General features: G+C 43.0%; 1 protein-coding gene across 1 annotated transcript in view; it reads left to right on the top strand.

Annotated features, from left to right (window-relative positions):
• adamts9 (ADAM metallopeptidase with thrombospondin type 1 motif, 9) overlaps positions 1 to 19,083 on the top strand; it is a gene marked incomplete at both ends in the record, with an annotated part of 130,630 nt that extends 111,547 nt beyond the window's left edge. Inside the window, 9 exons of the mRNA XM_080727954.1 lie at positions 223 to 396; positions 2,388 to 2,582; positions 2,902 to 3,037; positions 5,999 to 6,093; positions 8,860 to 8,954; positions 10,050 to 10,183; positions 12,565 to 12,656; positions 14,519 to 14,623; positions 18,988 to 19,083. Of these exons, the coding sequence (XP_080584080.1) occupies positions 223 to 396; positions 2,388 to 2,582; positions 2,902 to 3,037; positions 5,999 to 6,093; positions 8,860 to 8,954; positions 10,050 to 10,183; positions 12,565 to 12,656; positions 14,519 to 14,623; positions 18,988 to 19,083 (1,122 nt within the window). The remainder of the gene's footprint in view (positions 1 to 222; positions 397 to 2,387; positions 2,583 to 2,901; positions 3,038 to 5,998; positions 6,094 to 8,859; positions 8,955 to 10,049; positions 10,184 to 12,564; positions 12,657 to 14,518; positions 14,624 to 18,987) is intronic.
• Between the last annotated feature and the right edge of the window lie 1,782 nt (positions 19,084 to 20,865).

Genomic DNA, 20,865 nt, shown 5'->3' with positions numbered 1-20,865 from the left:
GATGAAAGCCTAAAGCAACATTCTCCACTGCACAAACTCCACCCCCGATAGCAAAAAGTGAATGATTTTTTCTGGTTGGCCAGTCAGGGAGTCTCAGGGACCAATCAGAAGGCTGACAAACGGTGGATTCTTATCACGTTCCTGGACGAGATTTTCACCTACATATGCCACCTCCAGTGTATACTGTATTTTTATCTTCTCTCCTACTTATGCCCCCTCCAGTGCAGTGCGTCGTGCGGGATAGGCCAGCGGCGGCGAGAGCTGCAGTGCGTGGACCAGGAGGACCAGGACCAGGTGCATGACATGTACTGTGTGAACCAGGACAGACCGCCGGACTCTGAGAGCTGCAACAGCCAGGCCTGCGAGTTCATCTGGATCACTGGGGACTGGACCCAGGTGAACACTTCTATTTAAAGACCCAATGAAATGACTATTTGGGGTAATTTATTTTGAAGTTTCAGTTTGAAAAGGAAACCTGTGTGTTTCTGAACCAATCCGAGGGGACCAGCCCTTCAGGCGATGGGATTTAAAATCTGAGTAATGGGAGTAATGGGAGCCAGCAATGGGAAACACACAGGTGAATGTAATCAAAGGTTCATTTATATTCAAAAGGTCTATCTATGTCATCACTTTTTGAATTTCTGTTCACATTAAGTAATTAAGAATGGCCTATTTAGGGTCCTTTGATATAAATATACACAAAAATGGTTTATTTTCAATGTTTTGGGCATCTAGTGTTAGGAATGCCCATATGATTACCACCGATAAGCTCTAAAAGTGTGAAAAACATATTTTTCATTTCACTGGGTCTTTAACCCCACTGAAACCACCGGGAAAGGTGGCATTTTAGCAAAAGCAACATGAGTTTATTCAGAAATCTCATAGGATCAGTGGTCAGTGGTTTACAGCAATGGTTCCCAAAAATGTTTATCCTTACCTTTTCAAGTAGTCGGAATATTTATCTCCAGTATGATCGATTGTTGCTATTTTTCTTTTTCTTTTTTGACCATCCGTTCTCTAGTTCTGGGCCGTTGAATGGAGCATGTCTGCCCAAAGAGGCAGAGGAGAACAGAGGAGAGGAGAGACAGGCTTTTCCCCAAATGGAATAAATAAGAAGTAAAGGGAAAAATGCATTTAGTTTTAGTTATAGACACATTTTGAAATACCGGTACTTCAAATAGTCAATCTACATGTCATCAACATGTTGTGATCTTGTAGATCAGGTATTTGAAATATTCAAAAAAAAAAAATCAAAAATGTATAAAATGGCAAAAGAGCTTAGGGATAAGGGGTAAGGTATGGAGGACAATTAGAGCCCTACAGTCTTTTGAATACAATTTAATTTAGTTTTAGTTGTTTTTTAGTCATCTGAAATGTTTTCGTTTTAGTCTAGTTTTAGGCGACTAAATATGATACGATTTTAGTCGACTAAATCTACAGTTCGTTTTGTCGACAAAAAAATATATTTTGGCCTGAATTTAGACTCGGTTGCATGCCGAAAACAGCCTATCTACAAGCTTGTAGATCTATTTTCAGAGCGCTACATCAGAGCGCAAACCAAACATCAAATGACTTGTATTTTAGATCTACTCTTCTACCCTGTACTAGTCCCTCCGTAACATTTTAGTCTAGTTTTTATTTGCTGACGAAATTGTCAAAGTATTTAGCCATCAAGCCTTAGTTTTCATTTAGTTTTTTTATTTTAGTCTACGGACATCTTTCGTCCTAGTTTTAGTCTAGGCGAAACGAACACTCTTAATTCCAAAGGCCAAGTCAGGGGGAAACTAACTCCCCTGTCACATGGTGTTGTTCCGCCTCGCTCCTCACCAGGGGTGTCGCACCAAATTCTGGGCCCTGGATACAAGGATTCACTGCGGGCCCCCCATGAATGTTTTTCATAGGGGGAGTGGGTTTAACCCATTTAGACTGGGAACGCTGTTGAAAAATAGCAGATATACAAGCTCACAGCGCGGCACCGAGTGCCGCGCTGCGAGCTTGTAGATCTGCTATTTTTGAAAAAAATTGTGAACATTTGTGCATGTCTTTGAATATTTCAAATCCTTCTAAGGTTTTTTGAAAACCTGTCTCTATATGTCAGTGGTGCTCCAACCTTTTCATGTGAAGGACCCCCAAAATGATATGTATTTGGCCCCGGACCCCCATCTCAAAATATTTAGTTCTAGGGACCCCCCAGAAACAAAATTTGAGTTACAAATGTATGCTTAAAATGTACATATATTCAAAGATTTGCACACGTTTTCACGACTTTTGTAGATCTGCTATTTTTCAATAGCTAAAATATAAAATAAATAAGGCCCCTCCACCTTGGGCCCTAATAACTCAGTCCCACTTTTCCCCCCCTTGTGACGCCCATGCTCCTCACACAGTGCTCGGTCACCTGTGGCCCCGGCTACCGCCGGCGCCTCGTCTCCTGCAGCGAGGTGCACGCCGGGAATGACAACTATGAGTACGGCCATCAGTCTTCGTCCGACTGCCCCGGGACCCCTCCTGAGAGCTACATGGCCTGCAGCCTGGAACCCTGCCAGCCCCCGCAGGGCTGGAGGGCTGGAATCTGGGGGCCGGTGAGTGAGCCTCCTCCACTATTATATTTCATATGGTTTGCTGTCGGGGGAGAAACCTCTTCCATATCGTCGTTTTTGGGTGAAAACCATAGAGTATATGTATATATATATATATATAATAGAGAGCGGACCAGCCCCGCCCCCAGCTATCATTTCAATGCAAGTGCTCAGTGGCGTTTTGAAGCATGCAGAAGTAGCTAATCCAGGTGCATTGTGGGGGAAATTGGTCTCTACCTGTTGTAGCAGCCGTAGTCCCGCCTTGCGTCGCGGTTGTAAACTGCCTATTGCTGAGCCCAGGTTGTGCTCTCTCTCTCTGCAGTGCTCAGTGAGCTGTGGAGAGGGCGTCATGGAGAGGACGGTGCAGTGTGTCACAGCAGACGGTCAGGACGCCGGTGGCGGTCAGTGCTCCGCGGAGGTCATGCCAGAGGTCAGGAAGGCCTGCAGTAACCCCAGCTGTGAGTACCAGTGGTGTACACTGTACACGTTTTTTTACTTGAGTAAAAGTATCAATACTCAGTGGTGGAAAAAGTGCTCAAATGTAAACGTATCAATACCGCAATGTACTGTAGTACAACTCTGTTACAAGTACAGGTCCAGAATTAAAAATGTACTTGAGTAAAATTACAAACGTTTTGGCATCAAAGTGTACTTAACACCCAAGGGGCCAAACTCGTTCAGTAACGAGATAAGGCCACTATGGGTCACTCTGCCAAAAGGAGTTGTCTCGTTCCTCAACGAGACAACAAGGGGTTAACTGTACAGCTCTGCGTGCATGCCGTGTGCCCTGTGAATGACCCTAGTCCATACGTCACACACACTCTCTCTGGCAGAGAGAGAGAAAATGGCGCGACAAGGCTGCATTGATTTCCATTCTAGGACTTTATCTATGAATGAGGTGCAAAGAACGCCAGAGAAGCAGAGATCTGATTGTTTTCACGGCGGCACTTTACCGCGATGGTCGGCCCCGGTTTGGATTTTAGTTTCGAGAGCGTTTGTAATTAAACAAATGGATTTTCTTCCTCAATCGTCAGTGGACACTCACGTGCACACGCACAAAGCTTCCGAGGCTCTTCAAAATAAAGCGTGAGTGAACGGCGGCAGCAGCAACAGCTAGAAATGTTAGAAACCTTGGCTTCCCATGTGTTAAAGTATCAAAAGAATGTCCCATTTCAAGTTTTCAAATGTATAAACATCTTTTGAAAATAGCAGATCTACAAGCCCACAAAGTGTCGCAATGCAACGCATCGTGAGCTTGTAGGTCTGCTATTTTCAGATGGTCGAAATGTACAGTAGGGCCTATATCTATAGGCTGAAGTGGTTAATGTATGTTTTGTAATAATAATCCAAATCTACAAAGTAACTAGTAACTAAAGTTTTAAAATAATTATTGTGGAGTAGAAGTAAAAGTATTGGAAATTGGAAAGTAAAGTAAAAATAACTAAAATGTGTACTTACTGTAAATACAGTACTTATGTACATAGTAAGTATATGTACTTAGTTACTTTCCACCACTGTCAATACTGCAGTAAATATTCTGTTACGTATAAAAGTCCGGAATTCTACATTGACAAAGTATTGGCATCAAAATGACCCATTTCACAAGTTCAAGAGCTTGTAGATCTGCTATTTTCAAATGGCCTAAATGTATACTGTATACGGCTGGAGGGGTTAATGTATGTTTTGTGTGAATTGGTTAATGCATGTTTTGTAATAATAATACAAATCTCCAAAGTAACTATCGTTAATCGTTAGTATTTTTTTACTTCATATAATTGTAGTAGAGTAAAGGTACAACATTTTCCTCTGAGATGTAGTGGGGTAGTATTGAAAATTGTGAGTAGGCCTACTGAAGAAAGTAAAAAAATATATACTCAAAATTGTACTTAAAGGGATATTCCACTTTCAACAGGGAGCAGTGGTAGGGCTTCTCTCCACATACAAACCCATTGTAACTTCAAACTCCATTTTAACCATGATAGATAGATTCATTAAAAACACACATTATTTTTTTCTGGTGACTCATTTTACCTTCCTAATACGTGAGCAGGCCGTGTTTTTTCGATAACTTTTTTCATTTATTTTTAATAATTATTTGGAAAAATGGAAAAAATGAAATCAAAAAAATAATTATTAAAAATAAATGAAAAATGTTATCGAAAAAACACGACCTGCTCACATATTAGGAGGGTAGTATGAGTCACCAGAAAAGATAATGGGTGTTTTTAATGAATCTATCATGGTTAAAATGAAGTTTGAAGTTACAATGGGTGTGTGTGGGGAGAAGCCCTGGGCCTGGAGGGCCTGGTAACATTTACATCAAATATCTAAATATTCAATCAAGCTAATTAAAAACTGTTCAGGGTGTTCATAAAAGCCTGATTAGATGATAAAATTACCAAAAGTGTTTTTGAAAGTGAAATACCCCTTTAAGTTCAGTACTTGAGTACACGTACTTAGTTACTTTACACCAGGGATGTCAAACTGAAATACACAGTGGGACAAAATAAGTCGAGGGCCAGACTGGTTCAATCATTTGCGATGTTTTCTTATTGCTCTGTCAGTAATTTCAAGTGAAAATGTTTTTCAACAGGCAAACAGCAAAAAAGTAATTTTCCTTCAAAAATCAAATGCATTAAAGGACAACTTTAGTTTTTTACAACAAGTGTTCATATTTTAGATTGTAATTAAAGAATATAAAAGATAAGTGTTAAATTGATTTAATTTACTTCTTTCTATTGTTTTAGAGATTCTTATTTCAGTGGTTGGGGGCATGCGTACAAGTGGCTAAATATGTAATTTTACACAGAATAAGCCCATTCCCAAGATACAATGCAACCTTTCATGGTTGGATGTGACTTATGGGGGCTAGAAGTGTTACTGTAAATAGCAATAAAGAAATTGCTGGCTTATTGTGTCTAAAAATACATATTTAGCCACTTGTACGCATGCCCCCATGCGTACGCATGCCCCACATTTTAGCACGGTAAACGCGATAAAACAATAGAACGAAGCAAATGAAAACATTTTAACACTCACTTTTTCTTTTCTCTAATTACAATCTAAAATATGAACCCTTGTTGTAAAAAAACAAAGTTGTGATTTAAGGCCTGTCCATACTCTCTCCAAAACCAAACTTTTCGTTGGAAAGGTCCGGTTCAACTACAAAATGGCGTCACTCGGAACTTCTGAAAACCATTATGCCGAATTAGAGTTGGGAAAGCTGCACTTCTGGGACTTGTAGTATTATGGCGGTGCGTGCAAAATACCAGAGGGCCAGATCTAATAGTAATTAAATATCATCCCGCGGGCCAAAGATAATTCATTCACTGGCCTTATTTGGCCCCCGGGCCTTGAGTTTGACATATATGCTTTTCACCGCTGCATTCCTGTTTAGTCCCACTATGCTTGTCTGGCAGGTCATTTGCCCGCCAGCTGTGAAGACGTCCAACGTATGAACACCCAGGTCCCAGACGGACACTACTTCCTCAACGTTCACGGAAGAGCACTCAAGGTAAGCCTTTCACTGGTGGTATAATTTAGACTACTTAAATGCTCCAAGTATTCACCTGCTATTTTCACTATAGTTGAAATATGGCTTATGTGGTTAAAGAATTATTGAATGCTTTAACTGCTCTGCTATTTTTGAAAAAGTTGTGAAAATGTGTGCAAATCTTTGAATATATGTATTTTCAAAGCGAACGTTTGTAACTCAAATTTTGCTTCTGGGGGGTCCCTGGAACTAGATATTTTGAGATGGGGGTCCGTGGCCAAATAAATATCATTTTGGGGGGTCCTTCACATGAAAAGGTTTGAGAACCACTGACATAGTAGTCTCTCAAGAACAGACTAACTGAGCTCCAGTTAAGTGAAAAGGACCTTTCCTTTGACGATGGCCAGCCAGATTGCTGACATAGAAACATGGATTTTTCAAAAAATCTTAGAAGGATTCAAAAGACACTTATAGAATCGGGTCAAAAATAGCAGATCTACAAGCTTGCAGCCGCGCTGTGAGCTTGTATATCTGCTATGTTTCAGTAGTTAAAGCATAAAATAATGATACACAATAATGTGTACCCATTCTAAATGGGTTGTTAAATGCTCAAGTATTCACCTGCTATTTTCACTACATTTGAAATACGGCTTATGTGGTTAATTCATTATAACTTAAGAAATTGACTTGAGCACAGTAGTAAATGTACTTACTTACTGTCTGTCCAGTGTCCAACCACTGATCATTATAGGATTGTAAAACCAGACAAACGTTAAATTATGTAGACATTTTTCTGGTCCCCTTGAGGTGAAGGGTCATTTTCATGGCTATGAAAGGTTTGTATATCTGGGCATAGTTCCATTAAGCATTAAATAGCTTATTTAATGTTGATCTGCATTTTTCCATATTATTTCCCAGTAAGGGAGCCTGATGATTTGTTTGGCATCATATTATCTGCCTGTAATAAAGTCTTTACAAGGCAAGGCATTGGTGGCTTTCCAATGCCCCCACTATCAGGGACGTGCTGGCCATTGGGAAAAGCGGGATAACTCCCAAACGGCCGGTTCATTCTCGGCCGGTCCAGGCCAGGCCATTAGGAAAAAATTTAACTGTTTGCACAAAAGTAAAAATTAAACTGTTTGCACAAAAGTAGTGAAAACAGCAGATCTACAAGCACACAACGCCTCGCACCGCGAGGCGTTGTGTGCTTGTAGATCGGCTGTTTTTACTAGTTTAAATAATTTTTTAAATGATAAATACAAAACAAACGGTTTTGGACATACAAGGTTTCCACCCGACAACAACGCAATATAGGCCTAATTCATGTAATTGGCCCACTGGCTTGTCACTTGTCATGATCTGAAATGGCAAATCTTTGAGTAGCAGCAGCGCTATAGAGAGAGATCTCTCTCTATAGCGCGCAATGAGGGCCTCTCCAACTCTTTTTCCCGGGCTGAATCAGGGGCCCAGCACGTCCCTGCCCACTATACTGTACACGAGTGGATTGATTAATTATATCTACTGTATGTAAAGGAAAGGAATTCTTTCTCTCTTTCCGACTTCAGAAGGTTAACGTTTATTCAATTCTGGTCAATGTGTATCTTTTTTTACTCTCTCAAGTCTTCTTCTTATTTTGTTGTTTTATTTATCCACCTGTTGCCGCGAGAATTTACTGTAGCATTATCTGCGGGACACTTCCGGTTAACAGCAGACATACAAGCTCACGTCGCGTCGCAGGTGCAGCCGTTGTGAGCTTGTAGATCACACTCGGCTGCGGCGCCGGAAGCTGCCGCACACCCTCTGCGCAATGCACGATGGGATGTTGGAAACTTGTGGATACATTTTATTTCTCTAAAAAGTCTTATTTTATTTTTCAATCTATAAAATCTGCAGAAGACAGAAGAGAGGCTCATCGTAAAGCTGTAAATCTCATGCCTAATGCCAGATATGCAGTATAATGTATTAGGTATTTGGGGGTGATATTTACAATTATGGGTTATGTTTAGGGTTGGCTTTAGGATTCGGTTAGATTATAGGGTTACACATGTACCTTTCAATCCCGGAACCCCTTTTGGGGTTCTTGTTGCTATGCACAGCATATAGCATCATCATTTTATTGTAATTTTTGAATACATATTTGAAGTCTTTCAGAAGACTTAGGTCAGGATTTAGAAGGCATTTTTAGAATTGTCCTCTAGGTCTGAACGGGTTAAAAAAGCCTCTAGTTGTGACAATTTAGATTTGAGAAAAAATAGCAGATATACAAGCTCACTCACAGCGCGTCACTTTGTTCTGCCCTGCGACCTTGTACGTCTGCTATTACATTTTTTAAATTAAATTTTTTATTGACAGAATCAACTGTAGATTTAGTCGACTAAAATATTATGATATTTAGTCAACTAAAATGGTAAATGGTACATTTATATAGCGCTTTTATCCAAGGCGCTTTACATAGATTGTACATTACATTCACCCATTCACGCACACATTCATACACCGATGGCAGAGGAAACCATGCAAGGTACCTGCTCACCGGGAGCGACTAGGGGTTCAGAGTCTTGCTCAAGGATACTTCGACATTAACTCAGGGGGAGCCCGGATTCGAACTTCGTGCTCTAATAACTAATATATACCCCTGAGCTATGCCGCCCCTATAACTAAAACTAGACTATAACTAAAACTTTTCAGATGACTGAATTATGTTGTTTTCTTTTGTTTTGTTTTTTCTTCAAAAGACCATTACTAAAAGGACAGCTTCCTCTCCCCTCCCCTCCTGGTTGTCCTCAGGTGTACTGTGCAGGAATGCAGACGGAGAGGCCGCTGGAGTACCTCACCTTGACCACCGGGGAGAGAGAGAACTTCTCCGAGGTCTTTGGCTTCAGGTAAAAAAAAAACGCAAATAAAGACAACAATGTGAGTCCCTGGTTCTGCTCTAGTCCAGGCACGTGCACACATAGACACCAAAGGGGGCTTGAGTCCCTGCCCTTGTATCCGTCTGTAAAATAGAACTCTCCAGACCATGAATGCAGTTTTTTACTATGGTGGAAGACATGCAAACGCCCTCTTTCCATGCCATACCTGAAGGCGGCGTTCAAGAGAATTGCCTTGTCCAAAGTAAACTCTCATGAACTTGAATGCAGCATCTTATGTTGAAAGAATTGCCCTCATTGTGTAGAAATCCATAACGTAAGCCATGTTCATTATTGCCTTTTTTGTGCTTTAGTGTGGTATCAATTACCGAAAATAGCCGACCTCCAAGCTCACAACGCGTCGCACTGTGACGCGTTGTGAGCTGAGAGGTCTGGAAGTGGCTTTGGTGGCCAAGCGTCTGCAAGGACGCATGGGCCTGTGCCACCTGTCAGCAGGACACGGCAGACAACACTAAGCCGTCAGGGTTAGTGTTGTCTGAGATGTTCACCTTGAGAGACAGCAAAACATCTCGTCTCATCAAGATCCTCAGGGTTGGCTATTAAAAAATAGCAGATCTACATTTGCTATTTATTCATTTTTTAAAAGAAGGGTCCGCGGCCAAATACATATCAATTTGGGGATGGTCCATCCATCCATCCATCTTCAACCGCTTATCCGGAATCAGGTCGCGGGGGTAACAGTTCCACCTGAGACTTCCAGATTACCCTATCCCGAGCAACTTCCTCAACTCCCTCAGGGAGTATACCGAGGCCTTCCCAAGCCAGTTTGGAGATATAATCCTTCCATCTGGTCTTTGTTCTGCCACGGGGTCTCCTCCCAGTGGGACGAGCATCGAGGACCTTCCTAGGAAGGCGCTCGGGGGGCATCCGTACTAGATGCCCGAACCACCTAAGCTGACTCCTTTCCAAGTGCGGAAGCAGCGGTTCTACTCCAAGTCTCTCTCGGGTGACTGAACTTCTCACCCTATCTCTAAGGGAGATCCTTGACACGAAAAGGTTTGAGAAGCAGTGTTTTAACTGTTGCACCCCTCCTCTCTCCTCCTCCAGGCTGCTGGACCCCACCCAGTGCCCGGCCAACGGCTCCAGGCAGGAGCAGTGTGAGTGTCGGAGGGACTACACGGCCGCCGGACTGTCCACCTTCTCCAAGGTGCGCCTGGACCTCAGCAAAATGCACATCATCAGTGAGTGTTTTCAATGAGTCGAATTAACACATGCTTCAAATCAGTGGTGTAAAGCACTGTTTCTCAAACAGTGGGAATTGGGACCGATCTTAAGGTCGCGGACCAATTTTTATGTGAAACTGTTGAGGTATTTTTTACAGGGGTCATGCTCAAGCTCCCGCAGCCCTATGTTCCCTCACTGAGGTTATGGTTAGGGATTAGGGTTAGGTATAGTGTTTATATTGCTTAAGTTTTTACAATGTTCAATGTCTGTATTCACTCACAATTGAGGTAAATGGAGTTACGGCTCATAATTAAGGTGCGGCTCATGTACATTACACACACACACACACACACACACATACACACGCTCACAAACACAGCACCACACACAGCCTCAGTAGCACGTCATGCAGGTTAATTACACAAGGCACGTGCACACATAGACATCAAAGGGGGCTTGAGACCCTGCCCTTTTATCCGTCTGTAAAAAGTGCCATCTCCAGAACCATGAATGCCGTTTTTACTATGGTGAAAGAAATGCAAATGCCCTCTTTCCTTTCCATGCCATACCTGAAGGCAGCATTCAAGAGAATTGCCTCGTCCAAACTCTCCTGAACTTGAATGCAGCATCTTATGTTGAAAGAATTGCCCTCTCTGTGTAGAAATCCATGCCGTTACGCCACATCTCCAGTTATGACTTGATTATGCTTAGTTCAGTGTGGTATCAAGAACCGAAAATAGCCGACCTCCAAGCTCGCGTTGTGAGCTTGGAGGTCTGCTATTTTCAACATTTTCACCAAAAGGCCCTTTTAGGAAATGTCAGCCCCTGCCTCTCTAACATGCTCTGCATGTCCCTGAATTACACCAGGGCTACATCATCACTCTCACTAAATCACGTTCTCATCGTTAAAAGCCTGTTCCTGAGAGGCTCTCTCTCATCACCATTTAATTATGTCCGCGCTCGCCAGGGTTAATGAGTTCATGATGTCTTCAAGGAATCATTTAGGCAACGCACGATTAAAAGGCTTTCGAGGGGATTTAGACAGAATTGCGCTAAGTAGACGGTGTTCTTCTACTGATATCGCCTTTTCCGGGTGACCCTAAAAATAAGACCGGAATTGGGTTTGAAATCACAGTGCAGTCATCATTACGGACGACGCAGGCTGTTATTATGCAAGTTTATTTGTCCATTCTTGACCTGCAAGCACCACGTTTCCTATGCTGCGTTCACACTGCCAGATACAAAGCCACAGGCTTCAATGGAAGACCGGTGTCACCAAGATACAAAGCGACGCCCGGTGTTTGTAGCTGCACGCAAGTCGAGCTGTATACAACAGCGGTGGAAAAAGTACTCACGTTTCGTGCTTAAAGGACAACTTAAGTTTTTTACAACAAGGGTTCATATTTTAGATTGTAATTAAAGAATATAAAAGATGAGTGTTAAAATTCTTTCATTTACTTATTTCTATTGTTTTAGAGATTCTTATTTCAGTGGTTGGGGGCATGCGTACAAGAGGCTAAATATGTCATTTTACACAGAATATGCCCATTCCCAAGATACAACGCAACATTTTATGGTTGGATGTGACTTATGGGGGCTAGAAGTGTTACTGTAAATAGCAATAAAGAAACTGCTGGCTTATTGTGTCTAAAAAGACATATTTAGCCACTTGTACGCATGCCCCCATGCGTACGCATGCTCCACATTTTAGCAAGGTAAACGCGATAAAACAATAGAACGAAGCAAATGAAAACATTTTAACACTCACTTTTTCTTTTCTCTAATTACAATCTAAAATATAAAATATGTTATAAAAAACTAAAGTTGTCCTTTAACAACTTGGGTGCCAAACTCGTTCAGTAACGAGTTAAGGCCACTAGGGGTCACCCTGCCAAAAGGAGTTGTCTCGTTCCTGAACGAGACAACAAGGGGTTAACTGGTACAGCTTCTGCCCTGTGAAACTATAAAAGGCTCCCTGTGAATGACCCTAGTCCATACGTCACCCCGTAGCTCAGAGAGAGAGAGAGAAAATGGATGCTCTAGGCTGCATTGATTTCCATTCTAGGTTGAAACATAAAAAGGGCTTTATCTATGAATAAGGTGAAAAGAACGCCAGGGAAGCAGAGATCTGATTGTTTTCACGGCGACACTTTACCGCGATGGTCGGCCGCGGTTTGGATTTTAGTTTCGCGAGCGTTTGTAAACAAATGGATTTTCTTCCTCAATCGTCAGTGGACACTCACGTGCACACGCACGAAGCTTCCGGGGCTCTTCAAAATAAAGCGTGAGTGAACGACGGCAGCAGCAACAGCTAGAAATGTTAGAAACCTTAGCATCCCATGTGTTAAGAAAAAGTATTAAAAGTATTAATACTCTCTTGTCTCCTTTGACCTTTCAGCTACAGACTGGCAGTTTGCGTTCACACGCGAAGGCCAAAGGGTCCCCTACGCCACGGCTGGAGACTGCTACAGCGCCGCCCGCTGTCCACAGGTGAGCACTGCAGGAACTTCTTGATATTCCACAGAACCCACAGAAGCTCTATAGATATGCTATTTAAAAAATACAAAATAAACATTTTGGAATATAATAAGAAACATTCTATCAACACAAATCTTGTATGGGGGTCCCTGGCACAAAGTATGTGGAGATAGTCCAAATACAATTTTTTTCCCCCAAAAGTTAACGATGAGCTCCATCTAGTGTTAAAAAAAAGCAATCATAGGAAAATACGAAATTTCGTCATGGCAACATGAGCTCCTTGTCTGCTCCCTGTTTATGTATTTTTACCAATGGGGGATCCATCGTACTGGAGATAAATGGCAGTGAATAGAGTTCATATTATGAGTTAAGGTTTGCCAAACTACTGGCCTAAATATGTACAAGCTTGTATATCTGCTATTTTTGAACACCTCAAAGGTTGGTGACAGGTGCGTAGGACGAAAAATGCATATATTCAAAAAGGGGATCTCTGATAATGTAATCAAAGAAGAGGACCCGCGCACTGTCAAGAACTTGCAAACATTTTTGATCATTATTTATCCAAAGTATAAAACATGTATAAAGCGGTTAAAGTGATTGTAATTTTGCCGGGGATGACCCCTGGGTGTTCCCTGGGGGGTCCTCTCACTTTGAGAACCATAACGGCCCTAAAGGGACAATATGGAATGAAATGTAGGTCAAGTGCACTGTACAGTCAGTCTCCATGCTGCTTGGCTGTCCTCGTGTGCCTCCATACATATGAGCGGTTCCCACACTCCTCCCACACACACACACACACACACACACACACACACACACACACACACACACACACACACACACACACACACACACACACACACACACACACACACTGAGCATTCCCCAATCTGCTGCCCAGATGACCTGCGTCTCCTAAGTGCTGACATGCAACGCAGACTGCGGCGCGACGCAGCCAACCACCAGGGAACGCCAGTAAAAACCATCATCAGGCAGGGGTGGGAATTAACTAAGGACATCATGAGCTCAAGTGCTGTACTTGAGTTCAATCTTTAAGGATTTTCAGTACTTCTACTCTACTGATAGTAGGCTATTGATATTTTACTTGAGTAAAACATATATACTGTATCCACCTGTTTCCGCGGGAGTTTACTGGAGATTATTTGGACCTATTTGGACCACACTTCCGGTTTAACAGCAGACATACAAGCTCACATCGCGTCGCAGATGCAACCCGTTGTGAGCTTGTAAATCACACTCGGCTGCAGCGCCGGAAGCTCGGTATCTGTGCAATGCACTATGGGGCGTTGGAAAGTCGTGGATATATTTAAAAAAATAATCCACTATTGCCATCAGGGAATGAGAAGAGACTTCCCTTCACCTGCTTTCTTTTTTTTACCCCTAACTTTGGTCACACTCACTCTCGCCCACATCGCTTCCAAATCACTTGAGAGCTGGCTGAAACCCAGCTTTTGGAGAAATGTGAACAGTCTGCTGTGTGAAGTACCCAGATACTGTAGTCTAGTTTTCTCAGAAATCTCTTACTGTACCTGCAGTGTGTGTTTTTCAAATTGCACTTGTTTCATAAGCTCATTTCTGTTAGTGAGAGAGCATGATAGTATATACTGTATATATAATACCAGTAAGACGCCTCAGGGCGACATGCGACCTCGCCCTAAAGCACATTTTGAATACCGAACTTGCACTTGTAACAGACTATTTCTACAATAGGGTATTGATACTTTTAATTAATTAGAAGAATGTGAGTACTTCTTCACTAGGTTCCAGACCTTCACACACTCTCTCTCTCTCTCTCTCTCTCTCTCTCTCTCTCTCTCTCTCTCTCTCTCTCTCTCTCTCGGTCTCTCTCTCAGGGGCGTTTCAGGGTCAACCTCTCAGGAACAGGTCTCCAGGTGTCAGAGGAGACCAGGTGGATCTCCCAGGGAAACTATGCGGTGGCTGACGTCCAAACGTCACAGGTACAGAAAAACATCCTGTCGCTTTACCACAAGGCATTTGTAGAATCAGCCTCAGGTCTTAAATGGGTTTGTGTTTTCTCGATTACAGTATCTGGGGGCAGGGACGTGTAATGAATGTTAGAGAGGCAGGGGATGACCTCTCAAAAAGGTCCTTTTGGTGAAGATATCGAAATTAGCAGACCTCCAAGCTCCAAGTCGGGTATTATCTTTTTTCTTAAATATTTTTTTATCCCACGATGTTGTAACCCATTTGTCACCCAGTGCCAATTGCCTATGTAATCCTGGGCTCTGCTCTCCCTCTGCCGCGCCTGGGGAGACAACGGACTGACCTCATGCTTCCTTCTATGCATGAGGAGGCCAAGTTGCTTCTTTTCACCTGACAATGGGGATTTCCCTGGTTTGGACGTAGCACGTGGAAGGAACACGTTATTCCAACCAGTTGCTTTCCCCTCCATCAGGTGCCCCGGCTGGCCAGGGAAACCAGGATTACTGCATGTTTTTGTGAGGGTATCAACCCTAGGAGACACGGGGAGAACATCCAAACTCCACACAGAAAGGCCCGATCGCCAACCCCACCTAGGGTGTGGGCGCTGATGACGCGGGTGGAGGAACATCGCCCCCAGTGCCTACAGCGTCCCCCGGCAGGAATCGAACTCAGGACCTTCTAGCTGTGAGGCGAAGCGCTAACCACTGCGCCACCGTGCCCCCCGGTCGGCTATTTTCGGTGCTTGATACCACACTGAACTAAGCATAATCAAGTCAATAGTGGAGATGTGGCGTAACGGCATGGATTTCTACACAGAGAGGGCAATTCTTTCAACATAAGATGCTTCATTCAAGTTCAGGAGAGTTTGGACAAGGCAATTCTCTTGAATGCTGCCTTCAGGTATGGCATGGAAAGAGGGGCACTTTTTTAAATAAAAAGGGCACGGGCTCAAGCCCCCTTTGATGTCTATGTGTGCCTGTCTGGGGGGCCACTTGCAATGTCCTCGTGACCCACAGACCGGGAGCCACTGTTCTGTCACACGCACGCACGCACGCACGCACGCACACACGCACGCACGCACGCACGCACGCACGCTTGGTTCCAGAGGGCTGGATGGCTGGCTGGGCACCGACCCAAGTGTTGGCTCACACTCTGTCCCTCTGGCTGCTTCCTCAAGTACCTGCTGAGAGAGGAATCCTTATTGGACAGCTGCTCTCCCCCTCCTCCTGCTTTTGAAATGGAGATCAAACTGGGGGGGGGGGGGGGGGGGCAGAGTGCTTTTTTGGCAAGGGAAATGAAAGGGGTGGTGGGTGGAGGGAGGGTGGAGGGAGGGAGGGAGGGAGGGTTGGCAGAGTGGCCAAATAAGTGTTCACAGTCTGAAATCCATAGTCAGACAGCCAGTGGTGGGCATCACTTGAGGCTGCTTGAAAGAACCCGAGGTCAATTCAGTGGAACAGGGAGAGCACTCCAGATTAGAGGAGAGACTGACCACATACAGTTTACAGTTACAGTTTAAGCATTTAGCAGATGCTTTTAATCCAAAGCGACTTACAATAAGCAGGTAATACATCAATATAATAAGCAAGATAATATGTCAGTACATTAACAACAATATAACAAATGCATAGGAATGTCAATCTAGAGAAAAAGTAGTGAAAATACTTTTCTAAAACCTAAAAATGCTATCTAGCTTCATGTGTGGTCATCGAGGGAAGGGGAGTGTTACAGTAGTGCTATGGGTTTAGGTGGAGTCTGAAGACGTGAGTCTTCAGTCCACGGCGGAAGCTAGGGAGTGAGTCTGTAGTTCTAATGGAAGCTAGGGAGTGAGTCTGTAGTTCTAATGGAAGCTAGGGAGTGAGTCTGTAGTTCTAATGGAAGCTAGGGAGTGAGTCTGTAGTTCTAAGTGCGACAGGGAGTTTATTCCACAGTTGGGGGCCAGGAGGGCAAACTGTCTAGGACGAGTGGATTTTTGTCCTGGGGTTTTTAGCGTGGGTTCTGTCACTGTCAGCATCCCTGTGTTGGCTGATCTGAGTGAACAAGAGCAGTGGTTTTCAAACTTTGACAGTGTACAAATGGAACAGGTCCATTTGGTTCCCTTTGTACACTGTCAAAGTTACAGACTTGTAAGGGTCAATTTAGACCCCCCTAAAGGAACCCACAGAGTCCACTTTGAGAACCACTGTCTTAGAGAGCGTTCTCGGTTGCTTTTCATGTTGTGGGATTCGGGCTATAGCGCTTTTGGCACGTTCATTGCACGCAATTTATGTTGCGTTTGTTCTTTTGTTTCGTCAAGTGAGTTTGAATGCGTGTGTGAATAGTGTAAAAGGGGAATGCTGGAGATTAATCGGCTTTGCATCTCCCTTGTTGGTATTCAAGGGTTGCATTATGTATACCAGGGATGTGCTGGCCATTGGGAAAAGCGGGACAACTCCCGAACGGCCGGTTCATTCCCGGCCGGTCCAGGCCGGCCATTAGGAAAATATTAAAAATAAAATGTCGGCCTTCGTTCCATTTTTGGGGGCTGGGTGGCCAACAAAGTAAATTGTCACTGTTGGGCAGAAACCTCGTATCTCCAATTTCAAATTTGTAATTTTTTTCGCAAAGCAAAGCCCTGCTTCATCATACAAGGCTGTCGCACAAAAGTAGTGAAAACAGCACATCTACAAGCACACAACTGTGCTTGTAGATCGGCTGTTTTCACTAGTTTAAATCATTTTTTAAATGATAAATACAAAACAAAGGGTTTTGGACATACAAGGTTTCCACCCGACAACGACGAAATATAACTCATGTAATTGGCCCACTGGCTTGTCACTTGTCATGATCTGAAATGGCAAATCTTTGTGTAGCAGCAGCGCTATAGAGAGATATCTCTCTCTATAGCGTGCAATGAGGGCCTCTACAACTCTTTTTCCCGGGCTGAATCAGGGGCCCAGCACGTCCCTGCTGTATACGTACCTGGCTGGCTTTCATGCAAAGGCAACAGTTGTTGAGATTAGCAAAGCACATCATTTCTGTGCATTCTAGACAACCTTGTCACCGATGGTTTACTTACAAGATGTCCCAGGACACTTGGAAATGTCCTAGCATTCTCCATGGCTCATGCCTGGGGTCTCGGCAGGACACAAACCAAGTGCTAAATATGATCAGCTCCATGGGTCTCTGGGTCTCCGGGTCTCAGACTGTTGCATCCTACAATGTTCAAATGCTTCCATGTCATAGTAGTCGGAATCTCTGTTTATGATCAATCAATGAATCTCTGTTTATGATCAATCAATGAATCTCTGTTTATGATCAATCAATGAATCTCTGTTTATGACCAGTCAATGAATCTCTGTTTATGATCAGTCAATGAATCTCTGTTTATGATCAGTCAATGAATCTCTGTTTATGATCAATCAATGAATCTCTGTTTATGATCAAGAGATAAAGCGGACATGAAGCCTCCTTTGCACTTCCGTTTCATCTTTAAAGTCACACAGATTATATACAACATACACACACACACACGCACACACTAGAGGATGACACGGGAGTGGATTTTCACTCCTGTCCCGTCCCACTCCCGCGAAAAAATCCTGTCCCATCCCAATCCTGGGCCAGAGTAAAAAAATAAATCCTGTCCTGTCCCACTCCTGTACAATGACTCCTGGTCCCATCCCGCTCCTGGTCAAAATCACTCCCGTTCACATCCCGCTCCCGAAAAAATAAATAAAAAATAAAATCGCGCAGATGTTTTTCTATTTTGATCCATATTATATTTGATATCATGTTTATTATTATATAATGTATAATTTTATAATGTTCGCAGTTCAAAGACCTCACTTTCCTGTGCAATTTATTTCAGCGATTTGATGAACTGGTCTGGGATGATTCCCACTCCTGTTGATTTTCATTCCTGTCTCGTCCCGATCCTGGCATTAATACAAATTTGACTCCTGTCCTGCGGGAATCCCACGGGACCCACGGGAATTCCTGTCAAATGTCATCCTCTAGCACACACACACGCACGCACGCACGCACGCACGCACGCACGCACGCACGAACGCACGCACGCACGCACACACACACACACACACACACACACACACACACACACACACACACACACACACACACACACACATATTTATTTGTGAATTGAAATGACAAACAGATGCCAGCTTCCTGTCTCGAGGTGTAGTTCCAGACTCTACATAGCATTCGGAGGTTGTGGAATAGTTGTCTGGCTATGTTGAAAAAAATGCAAATAAGAAGATGGTCTCAGCATCCATATCACTCTGACTTTTTCTTTTCTTTTTAGTTTTTAATTATCGGAGTCTGGAACTGATGAACATGTATACAAATTGTAATCATGCGATTCCTCTTGTGCCCACAGGATGGCAGCAGAGTAACAGGAATCTGTGGAGGTTATTGTGGTAAATGCACTCCATCCTCTGGCTCCAGCCTAGCAGTGAAAGTAGCAGAGATTTAAAGCCATCTCACAGGTATGTGTTGTTGTTATGTCCATAGCAGTGGTATAAAGTAACTAAGTACATGTACTCAAGTACTGTACAGTAAGTACAGATTTGATTTATTTATTTTACTTTACTTGAGTATTTAAACATTTCAATACTTTTACTTTACTATACTCCACTAGGCCTACCAGTACATCTCAGAGGGTTAGGGTTGTACTTTTACTCCACTTACTAGTTATTTTGTAGATTTTGATCTGGTCGTCAACAAGCTGGCCGTCTGTCTACAAGCTCACAACATGCCGCAAAGCCAAGCGTTGTGAGCTTGTAGATCTGCTATTTTCAAAGCACGTTTATACATTTGGAAACTTGTGAAATAGGACATTCTGCAAAATGACTACTTTTACTTATTTTTGAGCAGTGCAAACCACTTCCCACGTTTGACTTAGTGTGTAGGTCCCTATGTCCGTCCCTATGTATTCATTTATGCAGTACTGGGTGAATTATTTTATATTTTAGCTATTGAAATATAGCAGATATACAAGCTCAAAGCGCCGCACCGAGTGCTGCGCTGTGAGCTTGTAGATCTATTTATGAAAAGTCCTGAAAATGTGTGCAAATCTTTGAATGTGGCCAAATACATATCATTTTGGGGGTCCTTCACATGAAAAGGTTTGAGTACCACTGACACAGAAACAGGTTTTTCAAAAAACCTTAGAAGGATTTGAAATAAGCCTTATTCACGGCCCGCCCACTCAGCAAATTTCTCAGCATCCCCCGGGTGCTGACATCAATTTAGAAGGGGAAACTATAACAGAAATAGCTGGACTTAAAGCCAACAAATCATTATTTCGAATGGTAAAGTAAATTATAATGCTTTGTGCCTTTTACTATCTTGTGTTCTTGATCATGCTAGCCGTATTTTATACTTTACTATTCGGAAATTGCATTACATTTGCAATTTCTGTGTTAACTCTATAGGCTATAGTAGGATTTTCCCCTTCAAAATGTGACTTCAGCACCCGGGGGATGCTGAGTGGGCGGGCCGTGAATAAGGCTTATATTCAAAGACTTGGTCTGAAACGTTTCCTAAGTATGTATGAAATAATATACCATTATACCACTCTGACTGTTAGTTATCGGTCATAAAGACAGGTCTCACCCATTCCTCCCCCTCCCAGAAGCAATGAGAGAATTTCACACCTTTGCACTCCCCATTTGAGAGGTCAATAAAAATGCTAATTCACATTTGGAAGAAAATAGAACACCGGCTGGCAGCAGCGGAGGAGTTGTTGCTCTCCTGGGCCAAAAGGGAGAGAATTTACCTGTCAATTTGACTGATAAATGCAGTCAGAGTAGAAGTGATTTTTTTTTTCAGTCACCCGAGTGATGTGCAAGTATGCAGTATATGTCAAGCCCCATTTTGTGCTCATAATTTTATGGAGCTGACTGATTTGTTTGTACCTGATGCCATTAATTAAAAAAAACACGACAGTTCACATACAGATCCAAGTTATTAACTTTACATTTTGTCATAATTGAGCCAGTATTTATTTATTTATTTAGTAATCAAGGAAAAGGCTAACAAGAGAACAACATACCTCACTCTCCACCACACTCCATATTTGGGCGTAGCTGCATTGGGAACTCCTTTTATGGTTATGGCTGAGTCATGGTTAGATGAGTGTGATGTCAGAGGTCTGCCCACTGGCCGGCCCCTAAGCCAATGTTAGATTTCTTGTAATGCTGTATGTGTCCAGGCACGTGCACACATAGACATCAAAGGGGGCTTGAGCCCCTGC

The sequence above is a fragment of the Nannobrachium achirus genome (assembly GCF_963921795.1).
Source record: "Nannobrachium achirus genome assembly, chromosome: 6".
Classification (NCBI taxonomy): Eukaryota; Metazoa; Chordata; class Actinopteri; order Myctophiformes; family Myctophidae; genus Nannobrachium; species Nannobrachium achirus.
Note: the sequence above shows the minus strand (reverse complement) of the source record. Positions and strands in the feature narration are given on the sequence as shown.